The 16983-nt window shown below is 39.3% G+C and overlaps 1 protein-coding gene and 1 long non-coding RNA gene across 6 annotated transcripts in view; one reads left to right on the forward strand and one right to left on the reverse strand.

Moving 5' to 3' along the window:
• The window catches only part of EPHA7 (EPH receptor A7), a 167134-nt gene extending 159264 nt beyond the window's left edge, over positions 1 to 7870 (reverse strand). For all 5 annotated transcript variants that reach the window (XM_060283314.1, XM_030859512.2, XM_030859511.2 and 2 more), the window contains exons 1-2: positions 7540 to 7870; positions 3085 to 3149 (exon numbers count right to left, since the gene is read on the reverse strand). In XM_060283314.1, the coding sequence (XP_060139297.1) occupies positions 3085 to 3149; positions 7540 to 7636 (162 nt within the window). In that variant the 5' untranslated portion in view covers positions 7637 to 7870. The remainder of the gene's footprint in view (positions 1 to 3084; positions 3150 to 7539) is intronic.
• Positions 7871 to 8065: 195 nt separating this feature from the next.
• Positions 8066 to 16983, forward strand: part of LOC132593346 (uncharacterized) — a 115400-nt gene continuing 106482 nt past the window's right edge. The window contains exons 1-2 of the long non-coding RNA XR_009558716.1: positions 8066 to 8161; positions 12083 to 12202. This is a non-coding gene — a long non-coding RNA (uncharacterized lncRNA). The remainder of the gene's footprint in view (positions 8162 to 12082; positions 12203 to 16983) is intronic.

A 16983-nucleotide genomic window follows, 5' to 3' on the forward strand; every position in this document is an offset into this window, starting at 1 on the left:
AGCTGTTTATTTATTGCAGTGTTATATACAATACTATCCATAATGCCATATAACTATAAATAAGTAGTTATAAAAGTGTGATACATCTTTATAAATAAGTTGCTTTCAACAGACAATCAAATGTACATGGCAAATCAGCATGCTGGATCATATTTCAGTAATAAGCTTTCTGACAGGAAAAATATCAGATGGTTAAAAATGTCCATTCATATGCTGATATAATGTACACTACAGCAAACTCATATATTTTCACAAAAAAGGAAAACAATAAGCTTAGCCAAATTTGCAACAATTTAAAGATTAAGTCCTGTATAATCTATCTATATTGCTCATTAGTTAATAAATTCATTTCACCTAAAAGCCTAAGAGAACAGTTGTTTATGTCCTTTCTTACCATTATGACAAAATTTCCAAGTTTGTATTTATGATACCTTAATAGTGAAATTGTCACCTACTTATATTCATTTCCCAAACAGGAAATGCCAAATATAAAATTATATTAGTATTCTAATCCAAAGTCACATAGCATGAAATATTTAAACTATCGTTTCAAGAAAAGCAGATGGGAAAATAAACTAATAAGCATGTGGTAATGAGTTTTATTTGTAAAACTCGATCAGAAAAATCAATTTACTTAAATGCTCTGTGAAATATTAATTTCTAACTTTAAAAGCAGTTCTTAGAAAACTAACAAGACAGACAAATTAGTAGTATACTGTAATTCAGAAATTTCTTATGATGACATATTATATATTTGCTACAATTTTATTATACATATCATCAAAGGTCCTCAAATGCAGCAAACAACCAATTATCATGTTCAGCTTTTACTCAACACAACTGGAGTTTGTGACTAGTTGATGGAGTACATAGTTTCCTGTTTCAGTTAGCTGCTTATAATTTGCTTGAATGGCCCTTAGCCAAATATAACCAAATTCATCCATTTGGACAAGCAGATTTTAGTCTCTTAATTAGGTTGAAATTATTAAAATAAGTAAAACTAGTAGTAGCATCTACCAAAAAATGAAAAGCTCCATGGATAAATGAGCTCTTTTGAACAATTCCCTAGTTACAAGAAACGAAGGCTAATTATGAGAAAGGAATATATCTCAAGAATTCCTTTTTCTAGTTCCAAGAACAATTATATTATTTTGTTCAATGTATGAAAAATCAACTTTACTACCAATGAAACTCAGTTAATTTTAATGTTTAATTAAAAATTTACTCCTGCGGGGAAAATTTCAAGATAACTGTTGCATAAATAACAAAGAGTGAAACGAAATAAATGCATTTAATGTAACTTTTGTTTTATTATCTCACTTTCTAAGAGACCGCAGTGATTTCTACAAACAACACCATTGGGAAAGAAGTCTTAATTCGTCTAGCATGCTTTTATAGTATGCTTATAAAGTTATTTCTAGACACTTATATCTTAATAACATTTTATTTCCAGTTAGATATTTAACCACATGTAAGCCAATCCATTTCATATATGGAATATATTGTCAGTCGTCATTTTCTAATATTATCTGTTGATTCCTAAAGATATGTAGGGTTAACGGTTAACTCAAGATACTTTGGACTGATAAAATGTCCATTTCAGTCCAAGATAACATAGACAGTCATAATTTATCATTTTATGGATTACATGGATGAAATATTACAATAATATATCAGTTTACTTCCCGTTAGAGATTAAAAACCATGCTGTATCTCTATTTGTTTTAATTGATGGATGGTGCAAAATGGGCCACATCTGTCATTGGCAAGAAAGGTGCTTCATTTTTTAATTGCGAATGTCTTCCTATAGTGTATATTATTTTACTCATGGAAACTACTCCACTTTCAAGAAAAGTATGACATTCATACTTCAAACTTAGCATACTTTTTATATTTAATCTGTAAATATTTGTCATTTTTTATAGCTTTGTATGACCAATACAGATAGCTGCAATATGATCTTAAGCGTTTCTCAAATATTAATTTAATAAAAAACCTAAATACTTTAAACAGATTTGCATTGTTCACATTTTGCATTCTTTAACTTCTAGTTTATGACGTATTGATTTTATGATGTTCTTATACTCAAAAATCCCTTTCAGACTTTCATTCTTGTCTTTGCAAAGTTTCTTACACTTTTTATATCCTCACTTATACTTCATGCTCTTTGACTCCAGACTTTTTATTGTACCAAAGATTAACTTAAGTAACAATGGGGTACATTTACCTTTCTTGGAGCCCCCTTCCTTAGTCAAGGATGAAGTATGTGTCCTGTCTCACAATTAAAATAAGACCTGAAGACATAGACACTGAACTAAACTTAAGTAATATATCTTATATATATTAGTAATATAAGTAATATATCTTATATATATTAGTAATATATCTTAAGTAAGTAATATATCAGATATATGAAACATAACAGTCAGAATTTTTTTAGAATCTACTTATATTTTCATAGAATTTTATTGGACAGCTTTCACTCATTTATGATAACAGATTTTTACTCTGATATGTGCGTACTGTGCCATCACTTCTGATTAATAACAACAGATAGCACAACATATAAATTTCAGAAAATCCAAATCATATTTTAGAGCAAATTTTATGTTAAAATATTGAGCATATTACATTTTTAGTTATCTTTCAAGTATATTTTGAATGATGCTAAAACGTTTTTCAAAAGAGGAAAACAGTTTTAAAGAACTACTGTTTTAAAGAACTACATACAACCTACTTGGTGATGATACTAAGGAAGTATAAAGCAACTAAAGAGGTTTAAGTGAGTTCGTGAAAAGCATGTTCTCTGTAATTAGTTAACAGTTATAGCCTGGAACCTGAGGTATGGTCCCACTCACAGTAAGAACTTATTTTTTATCCATTTTCCAATGTTCTAAATATACCTTGTCTACTCAAAGAACTCAATGCCTCATTATAAGCACAACAAAATATTGAACAAGATATTGGAGATCAAAACAGTTTAAATATGAAGAATGTGAATAATTCCACTGGGGGAGGAGGAAAAGGTTTTATTTCTTACTTAAAAAAAATAGAGGTTGATATTTTATGAGGAGAAGCCCTTACCCCATTGGGTGGAGAGGAAATCCATTCCAGCTCTGTTTGTTGTGCTTTAGAATCCAGCAGTAGTACTGAAAAAGAAAGTTGCATTTCTAAATGTCAGATGAAAAATGAAAACATGTTTGTAAAAGTTATTAAAGTCGATCTAATTTTTTAAATAATTACCATTTTATGATTTAAAATAAAAAGTTATTTACATTAATGAATGACAAAATGTATACCTACCTCTTACAAATATATTCCACTTTCTTAGGGGAAAAAAGATATTAAAACACTAGCATTATAGTTTTTAATTAAAATATTAAAATTAACTAAAAAACTCAAAAGTAGCATGAAAGCAAGGGTAAAAAATTGATATGTGAAGTATACTGATTCTATAGTAATAATATATTGTAAAGAATTTTGTAAACCACTGACTGCTCTAAACTTTGTCAAATATAATAACATTAACATAATAAAGCATACTTCCCTATTACTCCTCAGCCAGTCATTAATTTGTACTATTCTTCCAAAAGTACTTCCTAGTGCCTTTTGAGAATTGGAGCGCTTTTTTTTTTAAACTTTCCACACACAGTGTCTTCTCTTAAGCCAAAATGAATACAATTAACTATATTAAGCAATGTTATCATGAGAAAAATAAATTTCCTATCATTTACAAGATATATTATTGGGTTAGTCAAACATTTGTTTTCAATATTTCTATTTTTTTAATTTCTTAATATTTCAAAGCAGTACGTAATTCTCAAAATGGAATATTTACACTTTGACTTGACTTTTAAAAAACAGTTGTATTCTGCTTTTATGCTACCATAAAGCATAATACACTTAACTTAATATTTATATAAATGTAATTAATGCTCCTGATGGTATTAATATAAGATAATGCATGCAAATATCATACATTAATATATACCATACTTCCAATTTAACATATTTTATTGCTTTTTAGGACGATTCCCCTCCTAAAGCATTCACTCTTTGCTCAAACCGGTTGCAGAGTTACATGAGTTTGTATTCTTTAAAAATATTTCTGTGATTCTATAGCATTTTAGCAAATGTATCAATTTGTCCAGAAATAATGGTGAATACATTTTCAAGTATGTAAATACGCTTACCATCATCCTCAGCAAAATGTTAAAATTTGAACTTAAATTAAATACATGCTTAAATAAACTTTTCAGTGACCAACAGAGGGAAAAAAATGTGTTTTTAAAGGTAACGAAAATTTGTTACGCTAAGAAAAGAAACAGTTGATTATGTGTTCAACTCCTTCAAGCTAGTCAAGGTTATTCCCTATAACTGAAAATGGATATAGAAACACATTTTCCCCAAAATGTTTTATACTTAAGACTCTCAGGGAGACCATGACAGCACAACCCTTGGTTACAAACACTTGATTCCCTTTCAAATAATAATTATAATTTCAAAGCCACACTTTTAAAATACCAAGTTGTACTTCGAACTAGGAACAGCCATAAATGTTTAGATTATTGAACTTACATTAAGTAACTTTTAAAGTTTATTTTCTTTTTGTCCTCAACGTGGACAAACAACATGGATTCCAGGTACTTTCCTTTTGAGATTACTTATTATTTTTTTTTTTTCGGTCTTCCGCAGTGACAAGAGACAAGTGAATTTTAAACCCAGGAAACTTTCTTGGGTCGTTTTTGAGGGTGAATTAAAACACTGTGATGATTGTTTACTCCTTTTCCGTTACCCCTCAGCACAGCCTGGGGTGGGAACCAGGGACCCCGGCGGGGCGGTGATGATGGCAAACAAGTTAAGAGAGAACAAATGAACAAATAAAACAAAAGGGAAACCGGCCCCTGAGCGTTTAACCAGCTCGAACGATTCACCGTGTCTCCCTTCCGCCGTCCGCTCTCTGTGCCAGCCTGCAAGTGCGCGCTTTTGCCTTCCCGCTCAGAGCACCGAGCGCCAGCCGCCCTTCGCGCCCGCAGAGGCGTAGCCCGACGGCCAACCAGGACCCAGGGCACGCGGGCCGGGGTTCGGGGACTCTGTGCTCTGCCTCGCGGGCCGGGGTGGGGCATGCAGGGGGTGGGGGAGAGGGTGAGGAGCAAGATGCGGGTAGCCCCCGGCGGAGCCAGCCCGGAGCCGGGCGGGCAGCGGCTGGAGCCGGGGCGGGGCCGGCGGTGGGGCGGGGCGGGGCGGGGAGGGGGATGCCAGACTGGCGCGCCCGCAGGCCGAAACATCCATTACGCCTCCGCCAGACTTGGGCACTCCAGGGAGCCGGTGGCGCCCTAGCTCCAGAAGGAACCGGGAGGAAGAGAGGGGCTATCGGGAAGCGTCTCCTCAGAGGGAGCGCGGCGACGGTATTAACGAAAGGAAAAACGGCGGCTGCACTTCGCCTCCAAACGTCAGACTGACTTACACGCGCGCTCCCAGTAGCCGAACTGACCTCCCCGATAGAACGTGTGCGGGAAAAGGGGAGAAAGGGGGGGGTGCCCCTTCTTCCTGTAACTACGCCCCATCCGCTCCGGAGAGCCAGGCACCTGTTCCAGGCGCTTCCCGGCGCTTGCCCCTGGGTGCCGCGGCGCCGTCTCGGGGCTTGCTCGTTCCCAGAACGGCAGCCCTGGGCCACCGTGGCGCGCCGGGTGCGTTGCCACCGAGAAGCGGAGCGCATTCCTCACCCCCGCCCACCTTTTAAACAGCTCACTTCTGCATGTAAAGAATTCGGCCTCCTAGAATCAGAATCCTCTCCACGTATTTCGCACCCAGAAGAGGAACGCGGGCGAGCAAGCCATTCTGACTGCAGGAACCTCTCCCCCTAGTGATGCAGTTATTTATAGCTCAAACTCCAGCCCGGGTCTGTGCGAGCTCGCGCGCGGGGTTTCGCCCCGGCGGTGCAAACTTTTCCTCGGGTCCCGCTCTTCCGGGGGCATCAATACAAGTTTCCAGGATTCAATGTCCCTAATCGCTAATGTCACGCGAGTATTAGTGTGGACTTTGGTGTGTATGGCTGTGTGTTTCTAGCAGATGTGGGTTCATCTGCAAACGCGAAACCAACAGCTGGAAGTTAAGGTTTTCTCTGAATGGGTTCAGCATCAACACAGGTTGCAGATGCGGAAACTGGGGTCAGAAGGTCAGGCTGGATCAAGGAGCAGACTATGGCGTTTGGCTGTGGGAGAGGGTGTTTTGAGTGACCGAAGAAGGGTCCACGAAGAGAATTTTAAAAAGCAGCACTAAATAACTAAGTTTTCAGGGATAGATGGAGCGAGTACCGGTAGGTATCCACTCCCGACCACCGTGACCTAAATCTGATAACAGATTTCTCCATCCTCCACACTTTAGGAACAAGTAATTATTAGTAGTCTGCTTTTAAATATCAGGAAATCAACCTTAGACTTACAGCCTGCAAGATACGGAGGAGGGCGGGTAGATGGTGACACTGCTCAGAAGCAAGACCTTTCCATTGACAGGATTTATTTTTCCCCAGCTCCAACTACAGGCACCGAAAGATATTTTACTTTCTGTTAATGGTTCAAAGGAGAAGGGGGTGGGGGGAATAGCCATATACAGGCGTATCTGACTGCCCAAATGAATCCTGGCTCTAGTCAACCAGAGCTAGCCCTCGGGGTCCAGGTCTTTTTCAAGGTTAGACCACTAGCACTCCTTAACTGCCGGACTGTGGGGCAGAGGTTTGGGGGCCTCTGGTCGCCCGGGAGGTATCGTAATCAGTTGGATTGACCCAGCCCGTCCCCTGCCTCCCCGGCCCGGCCAAGCCCTCTGGGCTGCCGCTGTCCCTGCGGCCGCCGGGACCCGCGCGGCGCGCGCTGAATGGAGATGTCTCCCGACTGCGGGGCGCGGAGCGCGCGCCGCCCGCTGCTTCACCTCCGCGGCGTTATTGTTCCGTGCAGGCGGCCGAGGGCCAGCCGCAGGCCCGCGCCGGCTCCTCGGACGCAGTGAGCACTTCATTAGTAACCCGAGCGTTCGGAGCTCACCCAAGTCACGGCGCCTCTAGAAAGGCTCCGGACTCCAGCCGCTCGCCGGCGGGCTGGTCAGGATACTAGAGGCTGCACTCCCCAGTCTCCGACCAACTCCGGCCGCAGCTTACCCCCAGGGAGACGAACGGCGAGAGGAGGAAGAGGAGAGGGCTAGAGGAAGAGATCTGACCCGCCCAGGGTCCCGGAGAATGAGCTTGCCGGCCGTTCCCACACCCCCGCCCCCTGCCCTCCGTTGCTGCTCACGCCCTCTGTACAGTCTGCGCCAGAAATCCCGCTCCCGTCGGGCGAACGGCCCCGGGAGCGGGGCTGCAAGCTTCTCGGAGCAGCCCGCTTGCCACCCGCCCGCCAGGAGCGGCCCGAACGTTGAGGGGGCGGGGAGCCGGCGGGGGAGGTTCGCCCGGCTCCGGAGGCGCGGCCGGCAACCCCGCGGACCAGCCGGCTCTTGCAGGTAGACAGCTAAATAAATGTCAGAACAAACTTTGCTTTCCCATCACCTTACCTTCCTTTGCAGCCTGCGCTTCCACGGTGTGTGCAAAGCGGAGCAGCCAGATGTAGCATAAAATAATCCATGAAGGGTGCCGAGTTTGAAAAACCATGGTGCATGAGCAGGTTTTATCTTAGGTTTCAGTTGAGTCGCAGCTTTTTAAATGCTGTTTGCTCCGGAGTATGTGGGGCTTTTTTAAAAAACAAAAATTATTGCGCTCCACGCATCGATTCCCTTTCTCGATCTACGGCCGGCTGCTCCACGTTTAGCTTTTAAAAAAAATTTTTCCCTCCTTTGGTCCGCACAGTGTTTGCTGCCTGCAAGTCTCCGACTGCAGACCGGCCGCTTGCTCCACACTCCAATAATATCAATTAGGGGGGAGGGGGGCGGGGCTCCGAGCCGAGAGCCTCTGCCACTCGAGCTGAGTGGCAGGCGCAGCCGGCCTCCCAGGCGGCGATTCCCAGGGCTTGGGGGCGGGTCCCGGCGAAACGGCCGCCCCGGCCTTGGGGGCGGGGTTCGGGGCGTGGGCCAATCGGCGGCCAGCGGAGTCAGGTTGCGGGTCCAGGATTCCCTCCAGGTTTTGAGCTCCGGGCTGGCGCTGGATGCTCCGAGAAGGCGGACGTGGAGGGCAAGTGAGGTGCGTGCTGCTGTGGAAGCTTTGCTTTTAGCAACCGCAGCTTTCGTGGAGCAGAATCAATCCTAAAATAACGCTCCCAATTTACAGTCGTGTTTATAGCGGTGCTCCTCGCGATCTTTAGAAACCAGAGGGGATGCAAGCCATCTCTCAGCTACCAAGCACGGAGCCGGGACAGTGAAATGAGCTGTGCCTTTAAGTAAAGTGCCTTTTACTTTTTTTTTGTTGTCACAACCTCCGCGGGTTGGGTAACTTTGTTCTTTTTCTTTCTTTAAGGGTTACTACTTCTCTTTTTCTGTAACTCCAAAGGCAGTTAGCTCTAGGCACCACCCAACACAATCCCTGGAAGAATAAAAGTAACCAAATGTATTATGTTCAAACAATGTTTGAAACAAGCTTTGGCAAAAGAACCAGAGGAAAAGGGAGTGGAGAAAGGAAATCTTTTGTTTTATGTGCCCTCTCACTCCCGCCCTATCATTTAACGATAGTTGGTTGGACGAAGTAGCACATTAAGAGAAACTTCTGAAGGTTCCGTATGGTTTTTCCTACATGTTTATCATTTTCTGAGATTTTCCTGGAATTGCCACACTTTGATCGTTTTCCATTTCGCTGCATAAATTATATTTAATTTTAAAGAATGCTACCATGCATTAAGTTAATTAAAATTAAATTAAAATCAAGACCTCTTTCGCAAATATTGAGTACTTTTCAATAAGTATTCAATAATTATCTTTAAAAGGCAAACTAAGAATAAAAAGTGTTACCAATATCGACAGTTGATTTCGTCTAACTAAATATTGAGGACGACTGCCTAGAGGAATCCCTTTAACGTTAGGCAGTTTCTGACACTTTGCAATTCAAGATGTGGGTAGTACAATAAGAGGAAGAACTTAAAAACCTTAATTGCCAAATCATCAAATTCAAAGGTCAAGCAGAGTAACTTGATCACATGTCAAAGACGAGCTTTATTTTCTTCCTGTCCTATATTTCTTCCGTTAAAAAAAAAAAATCTGTCATTCACGATTTGCCTCTATTTATGAGAGGCAAAAAGTTTGACTTTGCCTAAGACTCCAAACTTTTCCTATCTTTTCTATTTGGAAAAGTAAATTGAGTTGTTTCTGGTATTTATAGCAAAGAGATGACAGATCCCCAAATTTTAAAATTTTTGTCTTATGGAAAATTGTCTCTTGTAGTTTTTACTTGCCTAATGCAATTACGAAGAAGAGAGAAATATTTCCTTCCCCTCTAACCTCTCTTTGGGTCTGTAGTTTATTTCTTAAATGTTACTTATTCCTAGCCATTACCCCTATTAAATATTTTAGAAATTATATCTAAAAGCATCTTAAGTGCCCTTTAGAGGATTCATAGAAAATGTAAACTGCTTAATAGATTAACCTTGAAAATAGACAAAAAGATGTAGAGTGCACTTGTTACAGAGATCAAGCAGTATTGACACAAACAGATGCTTTAAGGAGTAAAAATTGTAAGGTGAAACATTAGAATTAAAAATATAGATCCCCACTCATAGGCAATAAAACTGTTAATCTCACATACTCACAGATATTAAACCACTTCTAATAGTTAAAATAATTCTCCAGGATTTCAACACTTTCCCCAGGGTCTCATCCCCACTTCTTAGAACGACACCAAGGTAGCCTTTAAAGTTTAAAACATTCCTTTCATCTATTGAATGACTAATACTCAGTGATGTGAATACAAATACCTTTCCATGAAACGAGGAGACTAAAGAAGTAACATCCTTCACTCTGATGAGTGTAGGTGGTATAAGGAGTCCCCTTACTGTGTCCCCTCTCTCTATCAGACATAGGGGCATGTTCAGCTTCACTTTTATTTTTAGAGACAAGAGGCTTCACATTAAATGCACATGTGCCAGACTGCTGACAGTTTTTCCTGCAGAGTTGCACAGTGATACTCATTTTTAGGTTTACCAACCTTTTCTTCTTTCTTTTGGATCTAGGTATAGTGATGAGAAGTCATGGAATTTAAATAAAAAGTGAATGACCTAGTCAAGAAAAGAATGTTTATTATACTGTATTATATAGTATAATATATAAATATAATATATAAATTGGCATTAGACTGTATTTGACTAACAGCAAAGCATGTAAACCTCTTTGTACATGAAGCCACTGAAATGAAAAATAATCAGTTCACAAAACTTTCATATTTTAAAATAACTTTTAATAGGTAATTTCTTTATATCACTTTTAAAATGGTTTATTTTAGCTTCATATCTATGATTTGTGCATATTATCTCTAAGGCAAATTTTAGAAAAGTAAATGTATGTGTGTATATAAAATGAATTAGAAATCATTTTCCTGAACAATACCAAATGGTGTATATATAACCAACATGTGTAAGCCAAAGCAGAAATTTTAAAAACTGTTTTTTCAGTTTTATGTATTCATTGTGAAATGCAGTTGATATAATACCCAACTTATATTTAGGTAGTTTTAAATAAATGGAAAAAAGAGACCAAAACTTTAATATTACCATTTATAGACCCTCTTTTGAAACATCTGTCATAATTGTATAGCAGAAAGATGAAAAATGCCTATTTTCAGATGCAAAGAAGACATGCCCAATATTTATGAACCATGTTATTTTTATCTATCTAATTACTAATAATCACACATAACTGTACATATATGAAAATAAATGTACAAATTCAAGACACACATTCCAAATGAGGGTATAGCTGTTATCTTCATTTAACTTGCTTCAACACTAATATTTACCTCACTGTTTATCTCTGGGAGATATTTTCTGATTTTAAGAGAGAAGTAGTCACTTAGGAGTAAATTCTAATGACTTCAGGGAATTACCTCCATACATTTTCAAATAAAAGCCTTTGTGTGTGTGTGTTAAACAGGCCTTTAGAGGGTAAAGGAAGAACCTGAGACTTCAATATGTTACAAATCCAAGGCTGCCAAACTAAGTAGTTAACAACGACAACAAACTCAAAGGGCTGTCTCTGAACCTACTACTTTTGAACTTACTATCTAAATACATTCACAGGTGGTAAATGTGAAAATTCAAGTTCATCACAGAAAAGGGGGTAATTTAAACTGAATTAGAAAAGGTACCATACAGAAGAAACTGATTATAAACAGAAAAGAAACATTATGTCTCAGTTAATAGATATTACAGAAAATTAGGTTTTCTATTTGTGATTTCAGTCAAAATGTAAATAGTCTTTCCGCTGTGCAGGAAAATCACTTACATATTTACATTAGCGTGATTTATGTAGTGTATATAAAATATGTACTTGCAGTCCAATGTAAAATGTACATAAACTAAGCTCATAAAAAACATAGTAATAATTTTACTTATTCTTCGAAATTTCAGATTTATCTAGCAGTATAGGAAGTCAGAGTTCAGAAATCAAATCATAAGTCAAGACTATATTTTGTGCCTCTGTAAGAGTTCATTCACTTTCGTATGGTCAGATAAATTGGTGAGGCTTAGAAAATTAAAATTATAATCCTTTAACTGCAATTACTGAGTTAATTCAAAAGAGCTTAACAAATAAAAATACAATTTATATCAAGATTATGTGTCCAATTGAATATTGCTAAGGTGTCACTCTGAAATTTTCTGATCGCTTAAAATATTCAAAGATGTTAAATCAAATAACTTTTATTATTTGACTATTATTAAGAGAACTACTAAACATAGCAGAGAAATGTGACACATTATACTCAAAATCACTTAACACATGTCCAATTGTGCTTAAGAATTTTTTTTTTTTTTCAAATTTGATTTTGCCCGGGGAGGCTCTTCTTTTCCACTACTTATACTTCATTTTTCTATAAATCACCAGCACTGATAGGAAGAACTAGTTTAAATCATGCAAATTACTTCTACATGCTTTCACGGTTTCCCACCTTGCAATTTTTTAGCTCTTCAAACCCAGTGGATTTTCAGGTGTCAAGGAGAGCTGTGATAATTCAGTGACCACCAGGGGGCATCAGGACCTCTGGGTGTCCAAGCCAACGAAGTCCACACTGAATAAAAATGAGGTAATTATGAAATTATCTACATATATAATTATATGTATATATATATTTGTATATAACTTTATATATAATAATTGGTACCTATTTGTTCCTTTGACACTTTTAAGTTTCTTATGCTCTGTACCTATGCCAGCTTACTTAAAGGCCTTTGTAAAAATCTGTGAGATGTTCTATAACCTATTTCAATCTATTCAGGCCATATTTAACTGAAGAGGCTCTGAAGGCACCTTAGAAGGTGAATTATATTGCAGAAAAGCGCTCTTCAATTCTTTTAAACCAAACATCTGAGCAACTCTCCGTCTCCAGATAGACCTCAGATATTCTCTTCCTTCCTTTCCACCCACTTTACTCCCAAAGTCTTTTACCCTGGAAACAGGGCCAGGCTGGGATTGAGTATTCCCTTGAACTTGACAGTTCTGAGTTTTTAAGGATACTGTGATGTTCCTAGGACTCTCTAGCTTGAGGAACATTTTATAGACCTCTTCTCCCCCTGGTCTTCTGCCATGGTTAATACTAAAAATGAAATTCTGTCAAAATTTGCCTGGCTATTCTCAAGGAGGTCTAAGAAAAGTCTCAACAATAGTAATTTTATGCATCAAAGTAATTTAGAAATAGTGTTTCTATGTTATGGGGAAAAGAATTCATGAATAGTGTGTCCTAGCTGTAAAATATAAAGCTGTGGGTACTTTCTCCACTGACTAAGGGTGGAATTCTGCACACTGCCAAAGGCGGTGCCTTATGCTACCCCTTAACTTGGCCCGCAGTGTGTGTTCTGTGGGGAACGTTGGCACATTTATATGAGACAAGGACCTTCCTGGGAGGAAAGGTATCTTAAGTCCCTAACGCAATCCCATTTGAATTTCAACAATATTAGAAGCTCTAAAATATTAGAAGGGCTCTGAGGAGTAAATAAGCCTAAGTACCTCAGAGAAGTACTTATTGTGAGGGAATGAAAATTCTGGGCTTAAAATTTGCTGGGTGAACACATATGCCTGAGGCTCAGAAGCCCTGTGAACCCAGCAACGCAGGTATGGTGTTTGTACTAATTATCTAAGTGTGAACTAAAAGAGCTATACCGTTATAGCTCAAATGTTGAGTGACACTACAGAACAAGGTTTCACTGTAGCAATTCTGTGTAAAGGTAGGTTTCAAATGTTATACAGTATGACAGTAAGGAAAATGAAGTCACTAGTGGACTAAACATATGAATCATTGGGAAGAAATCTGATCCCTTTGGACTGATTGTACCACTAGGAATTCTTAGACAATTATGGAGAAAAGAAAACCTCAAGAAGGAGGTGCTAGATTTCCCCTTAAGTTAAACTAGTCAAATTGAAAGAGATAAGTGACTATGCTTCTCCTCGATGATGTGGATCAAATAGATTACAGATTCACAATCTAAATAGCATAATATTTCAGAAAAAGAATACTGATAGAAACCTTGATTAAAAATAGTATTTTCAAGTATTATTAAATATTTAGAAAGGCACTGGGGGCATATTCAGAGGAATAAAGGCATAGCCCAATATTCAGAAGACCTAACACCACCAGGATTCCTTTGTAACTCATGTTTCCTTTTAGAAACAGAGAAATCATATGTTTAGAGAAATAGGTAACTAGCCAGTTTTACTCAGTGTTGATTTCAGCCACTTCAACAATGATATCTTCATAGTCACACTTTTGGCCATAAATTGCAAGATGATTCAATGTACAATATGGATTTTATCATCTGGCTTGTCCAAGGGTGTTTTCTTTTCCCCTCTCTGCTCTTAGATCAGATTAAAAAAATTCATGAAAATTTATACTCCATCTCAGATTCTGTGAGGTTATTATTGTCATTGTTTGGTTTTACAGATGCATTGATTTAGCTAAAGCTACAAAGTTAACCTGGCACATTCTCTAGTTGATTTTAGATTGATGAAATGACTGAGGTCTATCTCAGTTTAATTAAGTATTTTAATATCTGATAGTCACTCTCTCGGCAGTCTTTTATCCAGCAAGCTCTGGTGGTAAAGTGTGTGAAACTAAAGAAGTGAAAAACATGACAGAAATTTGTGTCATTTAAGGATAGATGATAACCCTAAAAGGCAAAACCTACTTTACCTACCTCACAAGTACAGGGAAAGGAAATTTATCCTGCATTCCAATAAAGAAGGACGAGACTCCTCATTAGAGTTCTTTCAGATCTCAACTTGGATTTAATGTTTCTATACAGTCACATCTCTGTCTTTATTTTAACAATTTATCATATATTTACATATACCTTTGAGTTAAACTTTTGAGGGAACAACTACCTTCCAAGTTTGAATAAAGGTATACTATAATAACATGCATGTCCTCAGATACTTTAGGGAAACTGTCCAGTAGATCATCACATTTTAAATGGTAGTTATGTACATTTTAGAGAATAACGGCTGTGATTCAATCAGTTATACTTGTTCCTAAGACTACACAACAGCATGGTGAAGGATGCTGAATGAAAAGGGAAAAAAAAAAAGCAGTGATAAGCTTAGGATCAATGTTAGAGTTCTATGTATTCAGATATCTCAAAATACAATAAATATGTTTTAAAAAATTGCTCTATATTTACCCCTTTAATGTCTCGTTGTAGTTGCCCTCTTTTTATTTTCCATCTCTTTACCTCTCTGCAACATTCTGGTTCACTAATTCTCTCCTCAATTTTGGTTAATCTGCTATCTAATCCATTCAATAGAATTCTAATTTCCATAACTCTTTTTTTGGTTTTAGAAATTGTTTTTATCTTGTTTTGTTTTTCTAAGTTTCCTGTTATTTTTTCATAGTATCTTATTCACTTAGGGTTACAATATGATCTTTTAGGTCTTTAACCAATTTACAGGAATTTCTTTTTTAGTTTTATCAAATTATTCTATTTCATGAAGGTCTTGAGGTTCTAATCCACCTGTTTGTAGTATCTGCTGACTCTTGTTCATGGTGAGATCAGGGCACGTTTTGATGATAGTGGATACTTGCTGGCTTTGGGGTTTTGATGTATATATATGCTTTTTTGGTCCCATTTTTTTAAGTGTTGTTTTGGTTTTTAATCAGTTACACAACAGTGTAACTATTGAATTTCTCAAATGCATTTTCAGGCCCTATAGAGATGGACAAATAGTGTTCTCCTTAGACATCATTTCCTTAATGTTCGTCCTGACTCAAAACTTCACTTATCACCCCAGTTAAAACAAAACGTCTCCCATTCCCCATCTCCACCCCTTCCTCTATTTTACTTATATCCATAGCACTTATAATCAGACACTGGCTGCCTGAATCCCAGGCTGTCTTATTCCATTTGGGCTGCTATTAACAAGTACCGTAGACTGAGTGGCATATAAACAACAGAACTTTTTTCTCACAGTTTTAGACGCTGCGATGTCTGAGATCAAGGAGCATGCAGATTCGTTGTCTGGTGAAGGCCCACTTTCTGGTTCATAGATGGCCATCTTTTCTCTGTGTTCTCACATGTCACAAGGGGCAGGGGGGCTCTCTCAGGCTTCTTTTACAAGGGGCACTCATCTCATTCATAAGGGTTCTGCCTTCGTGACCTAATCACCTCCCAAAGGCCCCACCTCCTAATATCATCACCTTAGATGTTATGATTGCAAGATATGAATTTGGGGGGACATAAATATTCAGTCCCTAGCAGATACCTAGTAATTTTTCCCCTCAGGGGAGTCTCTTTCTTCCTCAACCAGAGCCCAGCCAACAAAGCCTCCTCAATGAGTAGAATGTTTTCCCTTCTATTAGGGGCACAATCCACCAGCAGACCTGGCTCTGTGTGTGTGTGTGTGTGTGTGTGTGTGTGTGTGTGTGTGTGTGCGTGTGTCTCCATCCCTGATCCCTGCCTTCTCTCCCAACAAAAGGCAGTGAAACTCATTCACTCACCTGGCTCCATGGGCCAATAGCAGGACCCTGACCCTGGCAGATGAAACCTTGGATCACAGCCTGCACCTGGGTTTCCCTTCCCTCTTCACTCCCCAGGCCTTTCCCGTCCTCTCTTCTGAGCTTGGCCAGGCCATCTCATGCCTGGGTGTTTGTAGCACAAGGGTGTTTGGACTGTCTACTCAACATCCTGCCTGGACCAGGAGCTGTCACGTGCCCAGCAGTTGTAGTCTCCCTTGTTAACAATGAGAACATAGCTAGGCCTTGAGCTAAAAATCGTCTTGGGGTTTTTTTAATGTAGTTTTTTTTTTTTTAATGCTTTCTGTACATAAAAAATAATTTTGGTTCTCCATTGTTTTCTTTTAAAGTATCCTTTTAAAAATAAATTAAATTTAAGAATTCTGGGAAGATGGCAGTGGTCGTAGAATTTGGGTCTTCCACAATTCCCACATAACACAGAGCAATTAAGATATTAAAACCAAAACCCACGGACAATATTTAGAACAAGAGTAGATGACAAGGTATCCCCGTGTTACCCCAAGATACAAAGGGTGGACAACAGCCATGAGAGCTGCCCAATGTCAGAAGTATGGGGAAAGTAGAAGGAAGCAACAGTGTAACTGGATGCCCGAGGGCCCTGAGCACACTCAGTACAGCAGCAGAGTGAGCCCGCCCTTGCCCCGCCCCCGCCCTTGCCCCGACTCCGACCCCGCCCTTACCCCGCCCCTGTCCCGCCCCCTTAGCGGCAGAGCCCCACGCATGCGCGGGTGGAGGTGCCAAATGAGGACCAGACGCAGAGCTGTGAGGGGGGCCATGGAGGAGCCGAGGCCGTGGAGAAGCCGGAGCGGTGGAGGAGCCGGAGCGGTGGAGGAGCCGGGCGAGCA

Source organism: Globicephala melas, chromosome 14 (assembly GCF_963455315.2).
Source record: "Globicephala melas chromosome 14, mGloMel1.2, whole genome shotgun sequence".
NCBI lineage: Eukaryota > Metazoa > Chordata > Mammalia > Artiodactyla > Delphinidae > Globicephala > Globicephala melas.